Raw genomic sequence first — 16,726 nt, forward strand, 5'->3', positions numbered from 1 at the left:
ACTGCTTGCCTGAATTTCTGACTTTGGGTTCTTCCACCTCCCACAGTCGTAAAAGTATTTTTAATACTCCAGTCAGGGTTTAACTGTGTAATTCTGGTACACAGGGGTGCTGAGGCTCCTCATTATGAAAACAAAACACAGTGATGGCAATTATTGGTATGTGACATGAAGGGGGGGTTATTATTTCAAAGACATTGTCAAATCTAAGAACTTGTGTCGGTCGCTCCTGTTACAGGCAGGGACGCCAAATATTCTATTCCAACATGTGTTGAAAATAAATTTGCTTGAAGGAAAGCACACACTCCAGTAGCAACCTTGGCTAATGGAACACACAAACCCATCTTCTTTTGTTTCTTTTTCCCTTCAGCCTTTGTTTTGTCTCGTTTTCAGTTTTGTATCTGTGAAAATATGCAATAGATTAGATACACTCCTGCTTTGCCTCCTGTGCTCTTGCACATTCTGCTATGTTTGGGTGTCAGACCTTGTAGGAAGTATCTGAGTATTTAAAGAGTAACTGTGAGCTTTCTTTCTTTTTCCACCTCCTTTTTTTTTCCCCCTCTTTTTTTTTTGCCCTTGTTTTTAACCAGTTCTCATGTTTTACCTTTGGCTGCAAAGTTCACTTCTCAGCAAGTCCAGGCTATAAACCTCGCCAACACTCTTGTCAAACCCTACTGTGTTTTTCTAAGCCCAAGGGTTTCCAAGTCATTGGAGACACACAGAACTTCCAGACTGAAAGGAAAAGGAGTTTTGTGCCACTGCAGCTCTTCAGGGTTAACCCTGCCCCTGTGCCTCTGCGGTATAGATGTCACCTTTATTATAGATCCCATCAGACACGTGACCTAGATGTATTTTTCCAAGCTGTGAAGCTGAAGCTCTCCCACAGTTTTTTCTTGCCTCTCTCGTTCCTATGGTAACGATGCACTCTCTGTCCTCACAGCGAAGCGCTGAAGCTGGCAGCAGCTCAGAAGTCCCAGCAGCTCGAAGCTTTGCAAGAGGAGAACGTGAAACTTGCCGAGGAGCTGGGCAGGAGCAGGGACGAAGTCACAAGTCACCAGAAGGTAGAGTGGCCACACTGTTTCTGATCCGTGGTGAAGGTGCTGCATGTGCTGTTTCTGCTGCTGCCAGGCTGGTGTTGCACTGCATGTTGCTGCTTGAGGGATGAGTTGTGCTGAGAGTGCTTTACAATAAATTTGGAAGCCACCTGCACGGGGATGTTAGAGCTGCAGGATAGCAGAAGGTTATGTAACGCATGGAGGGATATTAGGAGGCTTGGGAAAGAGCATAAATTAAATATACTGGAGCCTAATGTATTAACAGACACTTGCTATTTCTGTCGGCAGTCATTTTGTTACACAACTGTGGAAATCTCCATCTACTCAGTACTAAGGAACTCTGGCTGTTTAATCTCCTTATTCCTGCTCTATCTTCCCACTGAAAAAAAACAACAACAGTATTTAGGATGCTTTTTAGAATGCTATATAAGATTACTTGAACTGTCTCTAAAACACGCTCTGCACGTGTGTGCTTTGCTTAAACTTCATACTATGCACGTACAGGAGCAGCGCTGCAGACAGGCAGTGGCTGCTGGAGGATCAGAATCAATGTGTGATGTTTTTCTGGTGGTAATTTGCAGGAGATAAGGGAACTCAAGTTTGTATTTTTATCTTTTACTGTTATGTTTCAGTGTGTTGTTGGAATCTTAAAGCATGGGCTTAGTTGCACAGCTTACACATTGATACTTTCCAAAAGCGAAATCAGATTTCCAGCCATGAAATGTGGTGGGGTTTAGTTCATGTGGAGCAGCTCTAGTAACAGCCACACCATGAAGTTGTCTTTGGAAGATCCAGACCAAAAGCAAAAACATAGAAGACAGAGGTTTATATCTCTGAGATGGCACTTGTGCAGAAGAGGGGTGTGCCTGTTCCCAGTGGCATTGGAACAGATCTCCTCCATCCTGCAACAAAGCCTAATAGTTTAAAGCCAAGAAGTTGACTTTTTCCCAAGGCTTCTGTTTGGAAATACTGAGGATGGATGACTAGGGATCTGGCCAGTTTCTGAACCCTTTTGGCTGCTGACAGGAGTAATGCACGAGCTGCTTCATCCTAAGAAGCCTTTAGAGATGATTAACAAGAGTCCCAGACGTGTGGGCTCAAGCACTGACTCATGCTGCATCTGAGTAGTGATGTGGTAAGAGAAGGCTGTCATCCTGAGCAGCCAGTGGGAGCTCTGCTCACCACTCCCACATATTTTTCTTAAATTATTTCAGCATCTTGGAGGCAACCTGGCATTTCCAGCAAGAGTTGTAACTTCAGTAGGATTCAGCAATGTTGGTCAAATCTTTCTGCCTGTGTCTGCCTGCACCCAAGGGGAGGGGTCCGCTGGCCCCCAAGGCATAGGCTAGCAGTGGTCACTGTAACCTCCGTCTGTGGACTCTGTTGTTTCCAGATGAGCTTGTGATGGAATCCTGCTGTCTGCATCCTGCCTACTGTGGATTCTTCAGCAGGGATCCTTCTCTCCTTGCCAGGACAGACAGCTGTAACCTGTGGTTAGTCATCCTGCAGATAGGAATATTCTTGGTTCACTTGCACTGTTACCTTTCTGCCCATGAGTAGATAGCTTCAAGATCAAAGATCTGCAAGATTCGCTAGAGCCTGGAGGAAGTCTGTTTGCCTCCTTCAGCCATCGGTGCTGCATTATGTCCTCTTCCGGAGGGTGGTGTAATCTGAATCTTGGAAACGTGGGAATGCCATCTGTTCATTTCCTAAACATAGTATGTGGGCCATGGTGTCTTCAGGTCTAGTGAACTGTGTGGCCTGCTAAAAGGCTGGAAGAGGCATTTGGTATTCCAGGGAGCTCTGTAGTGGCAAAAGGAACAAAGGCAAAATGATGTAATTTAAAATGCAGGTTTCCTGCTGAGCACCACATAATTGAGTGCAGCTCCTCTCCACTCGGTATTGTGTGGTTCTTGGTGGAACATGAGACTCACCTGCCCAGAACTGTCCTATTTCCTGCTTGTGCCTAAAAAGCACTCCCTGTCTGAGCTGCAGCCTGTGAAGTACTGAGCATCCTTTCCAGGACGATAGGAACCTGCTCTTACCCCAAGGAGCAGGACTTCTGTTACACTCAGTTTAGATATTACCCAGCCTAGACTTACAGTCCCCTTTTCCACCTTAGACTCTTCTTGGTTCACTTCATGAACCAGCAGGAATCCCAGCTGGCCTTTAGGATTCTCACACAGACAGCACTGTCTTGGGCCAGCACAGGCTCAGGCACCAGCTCTGCTTTGCTGTTCCTCAGGTGACTGTACACCATGTCCAGGCACCACGCTGCAGCATGCTTTGGGCTTCCTTGGTTCAGGCTATGTGGGGGAAGTGAAAGCTTTGAAGAATTGTTCCATTCAGTTTTTGAGAACACAGTTTTTGAGGCCACACCTCGAGTACTGTGTCCAGTTCTGGGCCCCTCAGTTTAGGAAGGAAGTTGACTTGCTGGAACGAGTCCAGAGAAGAGCAACAAAGTTGGTGAAGGGTTTGGAACACAAGCCCTATGAGGAGAGGCTGAGGGAGCTGGGGCTGCTTAGCCCGGAGAAGAGGAGACTCAGGGGTGACCTTATCACTCTCTACAACTACCTGAAGGGAGGTTGTAGACAGGCTGATGATGGTCTCTTCTCCCAGGCACCCAGTACCAGAACAAGAGGACACAGTCTCAGGCTGCACCAGGGGAGGTTCAGGTTGGATGTTAGGAAGAAGTTCTATACAGAGAGAGTGATTGCGCTATGGAATGGGTTACCCGGGGAGGTGGTGGAGTCGCCGTCATTGAAGGTGTTCAGAAAGAGACTTGATGGGGTGCTTGGTGCCATGGGTTAGCTGTTTGGGTGGGTTGGATTGGTTGATGGGTTGGACACGATGATCTTGAAGGTCTCTTCCAACCTGGTTTGGTTTATTCTAATAAAGGTTTATTCTAACAAGTGTCCGCGGTGACAGGAGGTTTGACGCAGCAGGATCACTCTTAGAGCTGTGTTTTATGCAGTGGATGCTGAAAGAATGGGACAGTTGGGAGGGAAGCACAGAATGCAGCAGTGCTCCAGCCTGTGTGAGTTTATCCAACTGCGGTAGGAAAGGTAGCAAAGATGTTGTAAGGATTGTGAGCAGTCGCTATGGTAACTGTAAATTCTGGTGTTTCTCAGCTGGGTTAGGGAATCTGTGGCTGCCTGTGACACACTGTGCAAAATTAATGAATATTCGTTCATGAATGATTTATCCTGACAGCTAAAGGTTAAAGTGTCTTGTACTAAAGATGCTGAGGGGTGCTTTTCTATATTGATCCATAAGTAATTAGCTGTTTGTAATTAGTTAAAGATCCCCAGTCAAATAAATACCGAGCTCGGGGAACTTTTCTAGTTTCAAATTATTTGTTGTGGAGTTTGGGGAGCTTCAGCCTCCAGCTTCGTTGAAAAAAGTGTGGAAACACTCACTCAGCTGATCCATCTTTTATTAAAGGTATGTGAGAAGTCTGCCCTGAGGGTAATGAGAGAGTGAGCAGACTCCTGAGGCAATGCTGATGAGAGAAGGGGTGTCCTTTGTCCTCTTCTACCAGAAAGCTGATGAAGGTTTGATCCATGGCTCCTGCAGCTGCAACAGGTGTTCAGAAGCTGCACAACTCCCCTAACATATTTTTCTTTACTCTTTCTCTCTTTTAAATCTGCTTCTCTCTTGGTCTGTACAACTGTCACTCATACCTTCCCAACCAGGGAACTGAAAGGGAAAAGAAATGCAGGATTTACACTTACAGTCTTGGAGCACTCCACAGACGTTGAAGGATTTTCCAAGCTAAGCAGGCACCACAACCTTTTCCTAAAAGAAACTGATTAAAGGGGGGTGCATCAAGCCTCTCTGTGGTGGCCAAAGTATGAATAACATCAGTAAGAGGATTTTTCTAATTGCAAGTGGCAGTCAGGAGCATGAGCAGCAGAAGTTAAGCTAGCCTGGGGTGAAACAAAGCAGTTTGATTGTGGAACGTGGCCAGGTTAGTGCTGCACCATGTGACCACAGAGAAATGCTGGTGCTAGTAGAGGCAGAGCAGTCCAAAAAACCAGCTGGAGAAGAGATTGCAGTGTGAGTCTAAAGAGGAGAGGGGCCATATAAAATAGATGTCAGAGTCAGGTCTGGAGAGGCAGCTCCATAGCATGCAGGTCATTGGGGTTTGCAAGTGAATCATTTCTCAGAATTCTCATATTCTTTTTTCCTTCCTTTTCTTTGTCATCGGTCTCTGGAGATGTCAGTTCAGAGAGGCTGCCTCTGTGTAGGAAGCAGACAAAAATTCTCAGAAGGGGGCATACTTTGTGCAGCTGCTGAACTTGCTGGCTTTGACTTGCCTGCAGGAAAAATTTGGCTGTACCCCATAGTGCTGTGGCTGCTCTGCAGTCTTACAGTGGTCACTTTCCTTGAGAGGGACAATTTGATTTGTTTTAAGACTAGTTAATGTTAGTCTCTCTACACTCTTCTGGTATCTGGTTTTCATATCAATAAAGTTGTCTGATTAGGTTCCAGCAGAATGATATCAATTAATCTTGAACTGGGAAGGCTTAATAGCACTGAGGAGAAGGTAAGCTGTCAGAGAATATTGAGGAGACTGTTTATCTCTTCCGGTCTTGGAAGCTGGCAGACAAGCTTCCTTCTCATCACAACTTACTTAATGTTTTCCCTGCCTGTCTGTGCCAAACTTGAATGTCTGCAAAGTGCTGAAAGTATTTAGTAAGAAACCATTTGCTGCTGTTCCTGGGGCTCTGAGGTTTCCATCATAAATGTGTGTCTGCTAACATTGGGAATGAAGCCTGAAAGCTTGTGAAATCCAGAGATTGCCTTCAAGTCACGGCACAGGTAGTTGCTACTATAAGCAGCTCTGCAGGGCAGTAATTGCTGCATTTGGCCATTGAGTAAAAAGAAAGGAGGAGGGGGTGAACACTGGTTAATTGGCCTGAAAAATACTGAATTTCTTAACCTTCTCAGAAGTTCAGTTACCCCAGTGTTTCTCTGGTGGGCCTTCACAGTTTTGTTGTTAGGCAAATTGTGGTTGGTTGTTTTGTGTTTCCTGAGCCTACCTGTTCCTCTCTGTTTCAACCTCAAGAACCTGCAGCAGCAATGTTTTCAGTTGTTACAGGTTTAGGATATGGTAACAGGCACCAAACCAACAGCTTACAGGATCAATAATTTATCTCTAAAGAACGGGACAGTAACAAATACAGAACAGCACTGCCGTTATCCAGGTTAGGACAGCAGCAAATCCAGTGATTCATCAATAAACTTAACACCCAGGTGCCCACAGTGTTCTCTGACTTTTCTTGCTTGTTTATGGGGCCTGGAAATACAAATCTCACACCCCTCTTGTGTGCACAGGAGGGGAAAATAACTACCTCAAGTAGTAGTAGCCCCTCACTAGCTAATAGTCTTGGTCACTGAATATGTTATGTCTGGATGTGTGTGTTGTCCTAGTCGCAAATTGATGTCCCTGAGGATTTTTAGGCTCTGTGGCCTCTCCCACATTTGCTTCACGATGGTAATGATTCTTTGATGTTAAGGAAAAGATCCTTAGTGTACTAACTGTAGTCTTTTTTTGTCCTTGTGTTTTAGCTGGAAGAGGAAAGATCAGTACTCAATAACCAATTATTAGAGATGAAAAAGAGGTAAGTTGTTTGTTCTGGTGTGTGTTTAGCTATAAAGTCTGACAGAACACTTCAAGCCAACACTAAGAAAAAGGGTTTTTTAATGTTGTATCACAGTTAAGTGTTGAGGCTGTTACACACATTGGATTATAGATGGTATCTTCCACATTTTCCTCATTAAAAGTGAGTGGGAAATGTAACTGTGTTAATGTAAGCAGTGGTATTTACCATTTCCTCCTGGCTGTGCACCTTGTGTGCTGTAGCAGTTCTTTCTGTTTTCAGTAACCAGTTTAGTGTCTGGTTTTAATCTGTTCTGAAATGTTGAATTGTCCCTCAGTCTGATGATAAAGCATCATGCAGATCTGACCCATCAAGGTCTTGAGGAATAATGGCAAACCACAGTGCTGCTGAGGGTTGCTATTAAAAAACTAAAAGCAGCACTCAGTGGATTGTTGTCACATCCTGGGGCTCTTGGGCTGCTTGTGGCAGTGGTTATTGCAGTTCATTCAGCACTGTTCTGAAGTAACCAGGAGATTTGTCCTGGGTGACTGGGGCATCCATCTGTAAACTGTGCTCTTCAGTAAATGGTCCCGAGTACAAAATTTACTGTCCTTGCGCAATATGTGTCTGGAAGGCTGCTTGGCTAAGTGCCACGATGTCTTCAGGGCAATGTGGGCTTTTCAGAAGTAGTTATATAAATCCTTGGAAAACAACGCAGCTCTCTATGACACTAAGTGTGTTCCAGGACAAACAAACAACCCCTGTTAAGTTCCTGAATTTATAATGGTCAGAACAAAGAACAGTGAGTGCTGTCTGTGCACATCCTTAGCTCCTCAGGGTTAGGCACTGATCCCTTTTTCATTCTCTATGAATCTGTTATTTGGGAGGTGGGTCATGCTTTGCTGTATCTCTCACTCTTCCAAAGGACAACTGGCACATGGGGCATGGCACAAGATAAAGCTTCCTCAGAGAAATGTAGTAGGAGTTTGGTCAGGTTTTGTAGAGAGGCAAGTCAAGAACTGAACCTCCAGCTTTAACCAGCCTTACAGACTGGATCACTCAAGAATAGCATAAATGTAAGTCACTTGAGATGAGGTGAAGGAGAATTTACGGAGGGAAATCTTCATCTGGTGTGAAGACCATTTGACATCCATCAGTATGGTTACAACAACTGAGGGTCACCTCCAGCAGGAGATGTGGGGGAAGGGAGGGAAAAGGAGGCTATCAGTGCTGCTGACAGTTCACAGCTGTTTGTAGTCTGTTATTTATAATGTGTTAAAATGTGAATTTTAAATAGTGGAACTCCTGGAAGTTACTTGAGTGAAAGGAGGGAGTGGAGACCAAAGAGTGATTCAGTGTGTCTCCAACTGTTCTGTTTCACCAACATACATTTTAAAAGACAAATGCTCCAGTAAATTTTAAAAAGAAAGATGTGTGGCTCTGTTTTTCCTTCTGTTTTGACTCTATGAGCTGCCTGAAATAATCTAGATAATTATTAGAGTGAAGTTTAACATTACTTGACCCTCAGTCAGTTACACTGAGATGCCCAAGGTTGTGACTGGCTTAATGACATTCCTCAACAGTGTTGAATAAACTCCAATACAAAGGATAAAATAAGTGACAGAAACAGTCACTGAAGCAGGACAGCAGGAGTCAAAATCTGCTTGCAGATGATATTAGTTGCTAACAAAATAAGTTAGGCTAAATGAAGAGCTAATTAAATAAGAAAGTCTCTCTAAACTCCCAGATTCCACTGAGGTTGGTGATGAGATGAACAATGATTTCTTCCTTTTGTCTCAAGAATCTGAGATCATGACAGATGATTTTGGTTCAGTTAGGTCCAACTCCTAGCAGTAGTTTTCTCACCTTCCACCCACATGAATTCTCTTCCTTTAGTTTAGCAACTCCCTCTGTGAAATGGTCCGGCTAGGGGTGTCAGGAGCTGGACGATCATGAATCTAAGGGGGTTCTGTGTTACCTCAGCTCATGAGGTCCATTGTGGGTTGTTAACTGTCTTACTGTCTTTGAGCGTGCGCTATTTCTCAATACTCATCTCATTCCTCTCTCTTCCCTTTCCTACCCTTGCTTCCTTTGCTATATCTGTGTGTCTTTACTGGTAAGACTCAAGAAAGTCTATCCACGTTACAATAAATAATTTTTTTCCTTTTCTTTTTTTAAGTGAAGTCGTTGTACATATTTTGGCTGCCTTTGTCCCTTGGTGTCTTGCTTTTGTTTTGTAAAAACACTCAGCTCTATAGATAGAGATAAAGGAGAGGAAAATAAAAAAGTCTATATTTTTTACCCAAACCAAAAAAGCCTCTTGGTGCACATTTAGTTCTTCCTTACAGTACTCTGGATTTCTACTCCATGTTTCTAACATGTGGTTCTTGTTATCTTGCATTTTTAAAGCTTGCCCAGTAACACTTTAAGGTATTTGCTTCATTCTTAGCATTTCTTACTTTTGTAGTAAGGGAAGAATCTGGGTGATTTAGTTTTAAGTTTTACTTTATTGTCATGTCAAAACAAAACAAAAGCTTCTCTCCCCCATGGGCTTCCACACACTGCTCATAAACATGGGTTAACCTGCTCAGGAAGGTGACTTTAATACGGCAGGTGAAATGACAACATTACTTCTGTTGTTGGTTGTCTTTAGTCTCTCCTGTCACACACGTTTTGGCCTTGAGCTGGCAGGGGAAAAGTTAAAGTTCACCAAATAATTTTCCCCCTTTTTTTTTCCCCTGAAAAAGTAGTTCCCACAAGATTTTTCTTGCAAGTTATCACTAGGGAGTTACTCCACATTCCACACATGCTCCGTATGTTTACTTCTCTTACGTTTACTGAAGCTGGGGCAGACTCGGCTGATGCTGGAAGCGAACTGTGATCCACACTTACGTATCTGTAAGTAGTGACGTGTCTACTCTATTTGTAGGCTTTCCACTTCCAACAATTTCAAGGGCCTGCAGCTGGAGCTGTAAAGCACAGTTCCTGGAGAGACTGCCCTGGAAAAAGTCAACCCAGTACAACAGTACAGGGACCTTTTTCCCCCCCTCTTGTTTTCTCCCCTCTTTTCTTCTCTTGTTCTTCTCCCCTTGTGTAACAGTATTCTACACTCTATCTTGAATTTGCAAATAGTATCTCTATGCTCTGAAAGTGTTTGCCTTTTTCAGCCACCTAAGTGTTGTGGTGGCTGAAACCAAACCAAATAAACGGCAAGTTAACCATGTTTGTACAAAACACACGTTTGGTCTTGATCTCTGAGGTGCAGATCTGACCAGAAAGTGGAAACAGTGGCGAAGTAACAAGCTCTTGAACATGAGATGAGTCACTGCGGTTTCCGTTTGCTCTCCTACAACAAAGGGAAGCCCAGGTGAAGTCTCAAGTACAGCAGAGCTTGTAGACAGCAACTTCCAGATGTACTTTCCCATTTCCCCAGCCTTTAGCAAACGTTGGATTTGCCACTGTGGACTGGAGAGGGGAGCTCTGGAAACATGGTGGCATGTTTCTTTCCCACACCACCACCCTGTGCTTTCGATCCAATTCCACCAAGTGTTTAAAAGCATGGGTTGGACTGGAGCACGTGTGTAACCCTGCTGAGGAACAGACTGCTGCCATGCTTTTAATGCTTTGCTGAACTGGGATTGGTGAGCAGATCTATTAAAGTTGGGTCTGTTAAAAGATACACCGAAAACCTGAGTTTTATTAGCAGGGTATAACTTGAAGGCAAGATCATGCAGTCTGCAATTTGTTGTGTTTCTGCTTATATTAATTCTCTCATTGTAAAACTATACCAAAGCCAAAAAACACCCTTTTGGTTCTGATTTGGTAGCTGTATCAGCTTTTCTAAACCCCAGATTCTCCACTTGCTGTCTTCATTCCCAAGTATAATCTTAACAATGAAAGAATTGCATTAATTGTGCTCTCATTGTTGAGTTTCCTGTTTACCTTGAGTGGGTGAGATTTACTGTTTCATGGGCTGGGTATCATGGCTCTCACTAACTATAGACACTGTGGATGTGAAAACTTTTCCATCTGAAACTAACCAATCCCACAAGGATGTGTTCTGCTCTCAATCCCCCAGACAGTTCTTAGGGAATGTATTACAGTTTCATTCAATTAAATCCTTATGTCACTTAGTATCTTTGAAGTATTGGCTGCTCCGAGGGCTTTGGGTAGTGGGTTCACGTTCAGGTAGCCTAGTTTGTCTTCAGCACCCTCAACTAGTAAGAACAGAAGCAGCTCACTGTGGCAGTGAGACCATGACCATCTCAACCAAAATGTTTGGAATCGCATGGAAAACTGAGAGCTGCCAGCCAGCTGCTGAGCACTGCTGGGGTCTGAAAAGTCAGCTTCTCTCCCAGAGAAGGAAACACAGATTGTGGGGTAATAAGCTTTTGTAACAATATCCTCACATCAGAGGACTTATCTGTGTACTGTGTGACCTAGCAGGACTCAATAGCCCCAGTGGGAGCATGTCATAGCTGTGATGCCTTAACATCAGTGTCAGGACAGGATTTGTAGACAGTTCTCTCTCGTACTAGATCAGCTAAAAAGGTTGGGAGAAGTGGACGTAAGCACACAGAAAGGGTTTGTGCCTGTGCTGGAGGATTGCTTTTTAACTCTTCTTACATGGATCCCACACAAATCCCACATGGGTTTGTGCTGAAGCAGTAGTTGGTAAAGGCCCAGAAACTCCATGTTTCTGGAAAGAATGATGCCACTGAAATTAGTGAGGACCAGCTGATATTTCCAGCATCATCAGTGCTTTGCATGACAACCTGTACAATGAGCTTTGCATGTGTGTTTTGTTGCCCGCTAGTAATTTTCAAGAAGTAACAAAACTCTGGAGTTAGCTTTTGTGGAACACTGTGCAATGTGTTTGTTTATCCTGTATCTCCCCACCCTAGTAACTTGCTCCTTTAAATTCAAATGGATACGATGCTATGCAGATTCTGGCATGTTCTACCTAGGTAACATTTTTTGCTTTGTTTCCACAGTTGTAACATCTGAAGTGTTTTATTCAGATATAAAATCCTTGTCAAGTACAGAATTGATTTTTTTTTTTGGTATTATTTTAAGAACCACTTCCTACAGTAGGCTCATACTTGAAATAGACTTCTTTAGGGGACTCCAATAACCCATTCTTTAGGTGACTTTTGGTATTTGGTTTTCTTTTAGAGAATCAACGTTAAAAAAAGAAATTGATGACGAGAGAGCATCTCTACAAAAATCCATCAATGTTACTAGTGCCTTGATCACACAAAAAGATGAGGAACTGGAAAAGCTCAGAAATGAGGTAAATGCAGCACAGTGGGACGATTCTTCATTTGGGATTAAGTTATGGCTAGATTTGTGTGCTTCCTCATGAAGAGTTGGTTAATTCCTTTTATTTAGCATAGTTAAACCTTAGAACTAAATCTTTAGATGTCTGTGCCTATTCAGGTGACTTCTAGCTTGTATTCTTGGTGCCCTTGTAGCCTTTGCCTCTAAGGGTGTTGCCTTGGTGATCTGGTTTTATTCTGGGAGGCCTAAGCAATCTCCAATAATTCTTACAGATCACAGTGCTCCGTGGAGAAAACGCCTCTGCAAAAACCTTGCAGTCAGTGGTTAAGTCATTGGAGTCTGATAAATTGAAACTTGAGGAAAAGGTGAAGAACTTGGAGCAAAAACTCAAGGAAAACAATGAACAGCCTTTAAGTAGCTCCTCAGGTAAAAGAGAGAGGGAGGGAGGGAGCCTCTCTGCTGGCTCTGCCTTCAGATTTAACCTTGTCAATTTTGCAGCTGTTAACCAGGTGGTTAGAAGGGGGTTTAACAAACTGGACCTCCTGAGAAATGTGACTTCCCTGTTGCAGGACACACATTAGACAGGAATGAAGGAAATCTGTCCAGCTGCAAAATGTGACAGCTGCTGCCCTTGCCAGTTAACCCCACTGACACCAGGGTGGGGGCAGTTTGACCTGAAGTGAAATGTGCATAAGCCATAAAACTTCATCCTGTCTGTGGTGTGGCTTCTGCACAAAAGCCTCCCTCAGACTGGTTTTGTTTTTCCTTGCTGTAGCTGCAAAGTAACATGCAGGATCATAACAAACCCAGCACCTGAGCACAGGAGTGAAGATACCACACTTCAGACATTCTTGCTTACCTTATGCTGAGCTGCTTAGGCTTCCTACCACTGCAACCTCATCTCTCAAGAGAGGAGTGTCCTTTGCCCATCTGCCAGTGCTGGCCATCACCCATACACCTTGTGTAGTTTAATATGTAATGTCCAGTATTGAATAAGCTTCTGTAATGCAGTGGTCAAAAACAGGTCCTAAAGAAGTCACCCTGATTAAGCTTGCATAGAGTGATCAGAAAGCAGCAAGAATAAGATGTTCTGGAGACCAGAGACGACTACTGCAGTCTCTGACTGTGCTATTGTGTGTTTCATAATTCAGATTACTGGATACTTACACCTCCTTTGGCTTTTTTTCTTTAAAGGTGACATTGCTGCTAATCTGCTTCAAGATGACATTGCAAAAGAGAAGCAGGTATTTGATCTGAAACATTAACACCCAAATCCAACATGATGGTGTAGATTTGTCTTGTAAACGTCTGCTTCTGAAGGGAAATATTAATGGCAGGAAATAGTAAGAACCAAATGATCTTGGGCAAGTCATTCAGGTTCACTCAGGAGCAGAAGGAAGCAAGGAGGAAGCCAAAGATGGCAAGGTTTGAGCTAATGGCCTGTTGGTGAGGTACAGCCCAGCAGAACACACTCAAACTGCTCCTTGGTGTTCTTTCTGGAGGGTTCTCTGGCTATAAATGAGGAATAAGGTGTGACCCACCTGAATTTGTGGTGCTTGCCACTGTGAAGAAGTGGGCTTCCTGAGCTCCAATGCTACTTCTGAGCTTCTGCAGTTGGAAATGTTGATATTTGGAGATTCTTAACTGCAGAAGTTTACTCAGCAGTAGTGGTGCAAGTTGCTCAGTCAGTATGTGCTTGGTAGTAGGGAAAAACATGTATCAGAGAGTATGGTTATAATAATGGGCATGGGAAGCTCTTCCATGTGACTGGTAGTCTGACAAATGCTTGGGAAACATGGTTAGAATAGAAACACCTTCTGCTCACTGTAAAACTCTTCATTAGATCACTGATGTTAGTCACCAGTTAAAAAATGTCTTTTCTAGTCTGTACAGAGCTAGCAGTATTTAACACACACTAATCACCACTCTTCTCCTGTTTCTCTGCCTCCTTGAATTCACCTGCTGCTGACAACCCTTCCATCCAATCAGCACGAGGTTTGTCCCACTTCTTGCCTTCCTTTGTTTTATCTACTGTGTTAATTAGCCAGGCATTATTTGATGACATTCAGCTGTGCTGGCCTGCAGATCTCTGTGGCTGTACCTTTGCTGTGCCACTGCTGCTGCAGCGTAGCTCTGAGAGTATCCACCAGCGCTGCAGGCTCAGAGCAGCAGCTACACTGCTCTGATCAGAGTCACCCAACATGATTTGTGTTCAAAATGTTCCATTAGAAAAAGAACTCAATCTATTGATGGTGAGCTGAGACCTACCAATGTCTCAGATGTATTGGCTGGGCAAAACTACCAGTTCCCCGGCCAGAAGTCACACCAAGGGTCTTGGAGGCCCTTTGGGAAGCTTCATTCCATGTTTTCTGTGTCCCTGGTTGCTCTCCGTAACAGAGATCCAGTGGTAAGGGTTCATGCAGAACTGCAGTGTCAGTGGGAGGGTTATTCCTTTGTTGCTCACCTTTTCTGAAGTGCAGTCCTCACCCTGCTGACTGTCCTTGTTCTTGATGGTCACAGATTGACTTCCTCAATTCCGTGATAGTGGATCTGCAAAGGAGAAATGAAGAACTGAACTTGAAAATACAACGAATGTGTGAAGCAGCCCTCAACGGCAATGAAGAGGAGATAAACAACTACGACAGGTACAAATCCTACAGGAAACCTTGGCTTGTGTTTGGGGAACTGTTGGCAGCAGTCAATTACCATCTGCACAGTGCACCAGCTTGTGTTCAGCCATTGGGAAGGACAAACGTAGCTTTCTCTTGTATTTAGTGGCCAGTCCAGCCTTCTTAGGTCCGTTATGGTGGTGTATCTGCTAGTGCAAAATGATCCTCTGTAGTTACAGGTCACAAACACTGATGTATCATAGCATACATGGTGTTAGACTTGGTTGAGTTTGGCCCTTTCCCAGTTAAGTAGAAGAATGTTTGCTCTCAAGAGGCCAGTAGCTGAATTGGGATGGAGATCTCCAGTTCAGAGGAACAGAACTAAAACCTGCTTCATATATTGTGACTTCAGATCTCTTCTTTCAAGGGAAAAGAGAAACCAGTTCAGGTGTGTTTGTTTCTTTTTAAAATAAGGTCTGTATTTGAGCAAATATTTACATAGAGCAGTTTGGTGAATACTATAGTACAAGGGATTATAGGGATACTGGCAGGTAGTTGAGATGTCAGAAGATCTTCAAGAAGAGGTTTTGGGTTTGGGGAGGTTTGGGGTAGTTTTCTTCTTGTTGATCATTATGCTTCCCCAGCCTTGATGATTACAAGACAGGTTCTCGGGCAGGGCAGGGCAGTGGGCCTGTCACCCTTCTGAAGGAGAATTTCCCTGCTTGACTTGTGCCGGTGCTATCTTGCAGTGAGGAGGAAAGCCTGTCAAAGAAGAAACCTCGTCTCTTCTGCGATATCTGTGGCTGCTTTGATCTTCATGACACCGAAGATTGTCCAACCCAGGCACAGATGCTGGAGGAGACACCTCACTCGGCCTACCACGGCAGCAGGAGAGAAGAACGTCCCTACTGCGATACCTGTGAGATGTTTGGGCACTGGACGGCTGACTGCAATGACGACGAGACCTTCTAACGCACCGCACAGCGCCAGCAGGGACTCCCTGTGTCCTCAGCGGACGATTTACACCACCAGCATTTGTCTGTGCTGAATGTCAGGAAAAGGGACAGCGTTTCTTGACCCACTCGCTCCCCTTCCTCTTGCCCATCCACTCCAGAATGAGTAAATCGATACTTATTTTGCTCCTCCACTAATAAATACCTGATCTCCCTTTAATAAACTTCAGTGAAATATAAATAAATGGTTTAGCAGATGACTTTATGCTGTTTCTTCCCAGGGTTCTGGGTTTGTCCCCACTCCTAACAAGAAATGCCCCCACGCTGTTGCATCTGTTGATGGGAAAAGATGTATAGGAACGAAGCACTATAGTTCTATTAAAGCTTATTTAAGTACCTTAAAAATGATGCTGTTAATTTTCATATTTGCACTAAACCGTTTTAAGGCTGAATTTGTACATTTAGATTTTTAAGCTTTTTTTTTTTCGACACTGGACTGGATTGAGAACTGTTTCACCTTTTTCCTTTCATTGACTCCTTCGGTTGTGATTCCGCTTGGTGAAAGTAAGCTTTGGGTGTCGGTTTGAGGACAGTATGAGACATGAAATCATGAAGCAGGTAAGAAATGGAGCTGCTGTGGTGGTTCTAGAAACCAATATGCTGTGCACATCTCGACCAGCGTTGGGGACAGTCCTTTTTTTCATTCTTTCAGCTTCTCTCTAGTGTGTGTATGGTGTGTGTGTGTATATATGCATATATATATTAAAGTTATATTTTGGAAAAAAAAAATGTGTGTGTGTTCATTCAGATCTTTCTGCTCTCTGTCCAGCATGAGGGTTGGGCTGGCCCCTAGATGAGTAATGTGCTGTTAGCCCTTCTTCCTTCCTAAAGGAAGGAGTAAGGGAAAGAGGTTCAGGGACTGGAAAACTCAGCTTTAATGAAACAGTAACAAAAATAATGCAATATTAATACAAAACCAATTCTCTACCATTGTGTGCAAAGCCAGTTTTGATCTTCCTTAGAATCTGGGCTGGATTCAGCCTGGGCTTCGCGTCTTGGGCTCAGGAACTGGGTTCATGAGCTCACAGGTGGGGATCAAGGGCAGCAGAACGAACAAGTGCTCTCTGGCCACTGGCCATAGATGAGGCTTTACCCTTGTGATCCCTTGGCTTTAGATGCATGACCTTTTTGGTTTTTAATGTCCTTCATCTGTGCCACCCCAGGGT

At 43.8% G+C, this 16,726-nt stretch overlaps 1 protein-coding gene across 6 annotated transcripts in view; it reads left to right on the forward strand.

The window, feature by feature from the left end:
- The window catches only part of CLIP1 (CAP-Gly domain containing linker protein 1), a 70,249-nt gene extending 55,705 nt beyond the window's left edge, over positions 1-14,544 (forward strand). For 3 of the 6 annotated variants that reach the window (XM_068163435.1, XM_068163437.1, XM_068163439.1), the window contains 7 exons: positions 938-1,058; positions 6,627-6,679; positions 9,068-9,088; positions 11,834-11,951; positions 12,211-12,364; positions 13,133-13,933; positions 14,459-14,544. In XM_068163435.1, the coding sequence (XP_068019536.1) occupies positions 938-1,058; positions 6,627-6,679; positions 9,068-9,088; positions 11,834-11,951; positions 12,211-12,364; positions 13,133-13,203 (538 nt within the window). In that variant the 3' untranslated portion in view covers positions 13,204-13,933; positions 14,459-14,544. The remainder of the gene's footprint in view (positions 1-937; positions 1,059-6,626; positions 6,680-9,067; positions 9,089-11,833; positions 11,952-12,210; positions 12,365-13,132; positions 13,934-14,458) is intronic. The other 3 variants (XM_068163436.1, XM_068163438.1, XM_068163440.1) reach the window with 1 other exon arrangement.
- The last annotated feature ends 2,182 nt before the right edge of the window (positions 14,545-16,726 follow it).

This window comes from Melanerpes formicivorus, unplaced genomic scaffold (genome assembly GCF_026170545.1).
Source record: "Melanerpes formicivorus ecotype bairdi unplaced genomic scaffold, bMelFor1.0.p_v2 SCAF_72, whole genome shotgun sequence".
NCBI classification, from domain to species: Eukaryota; Metazoa; Chordata; class Aves; order Piciformes; family Picidae; genus Melanerpes; species Melanerpes formicivorus.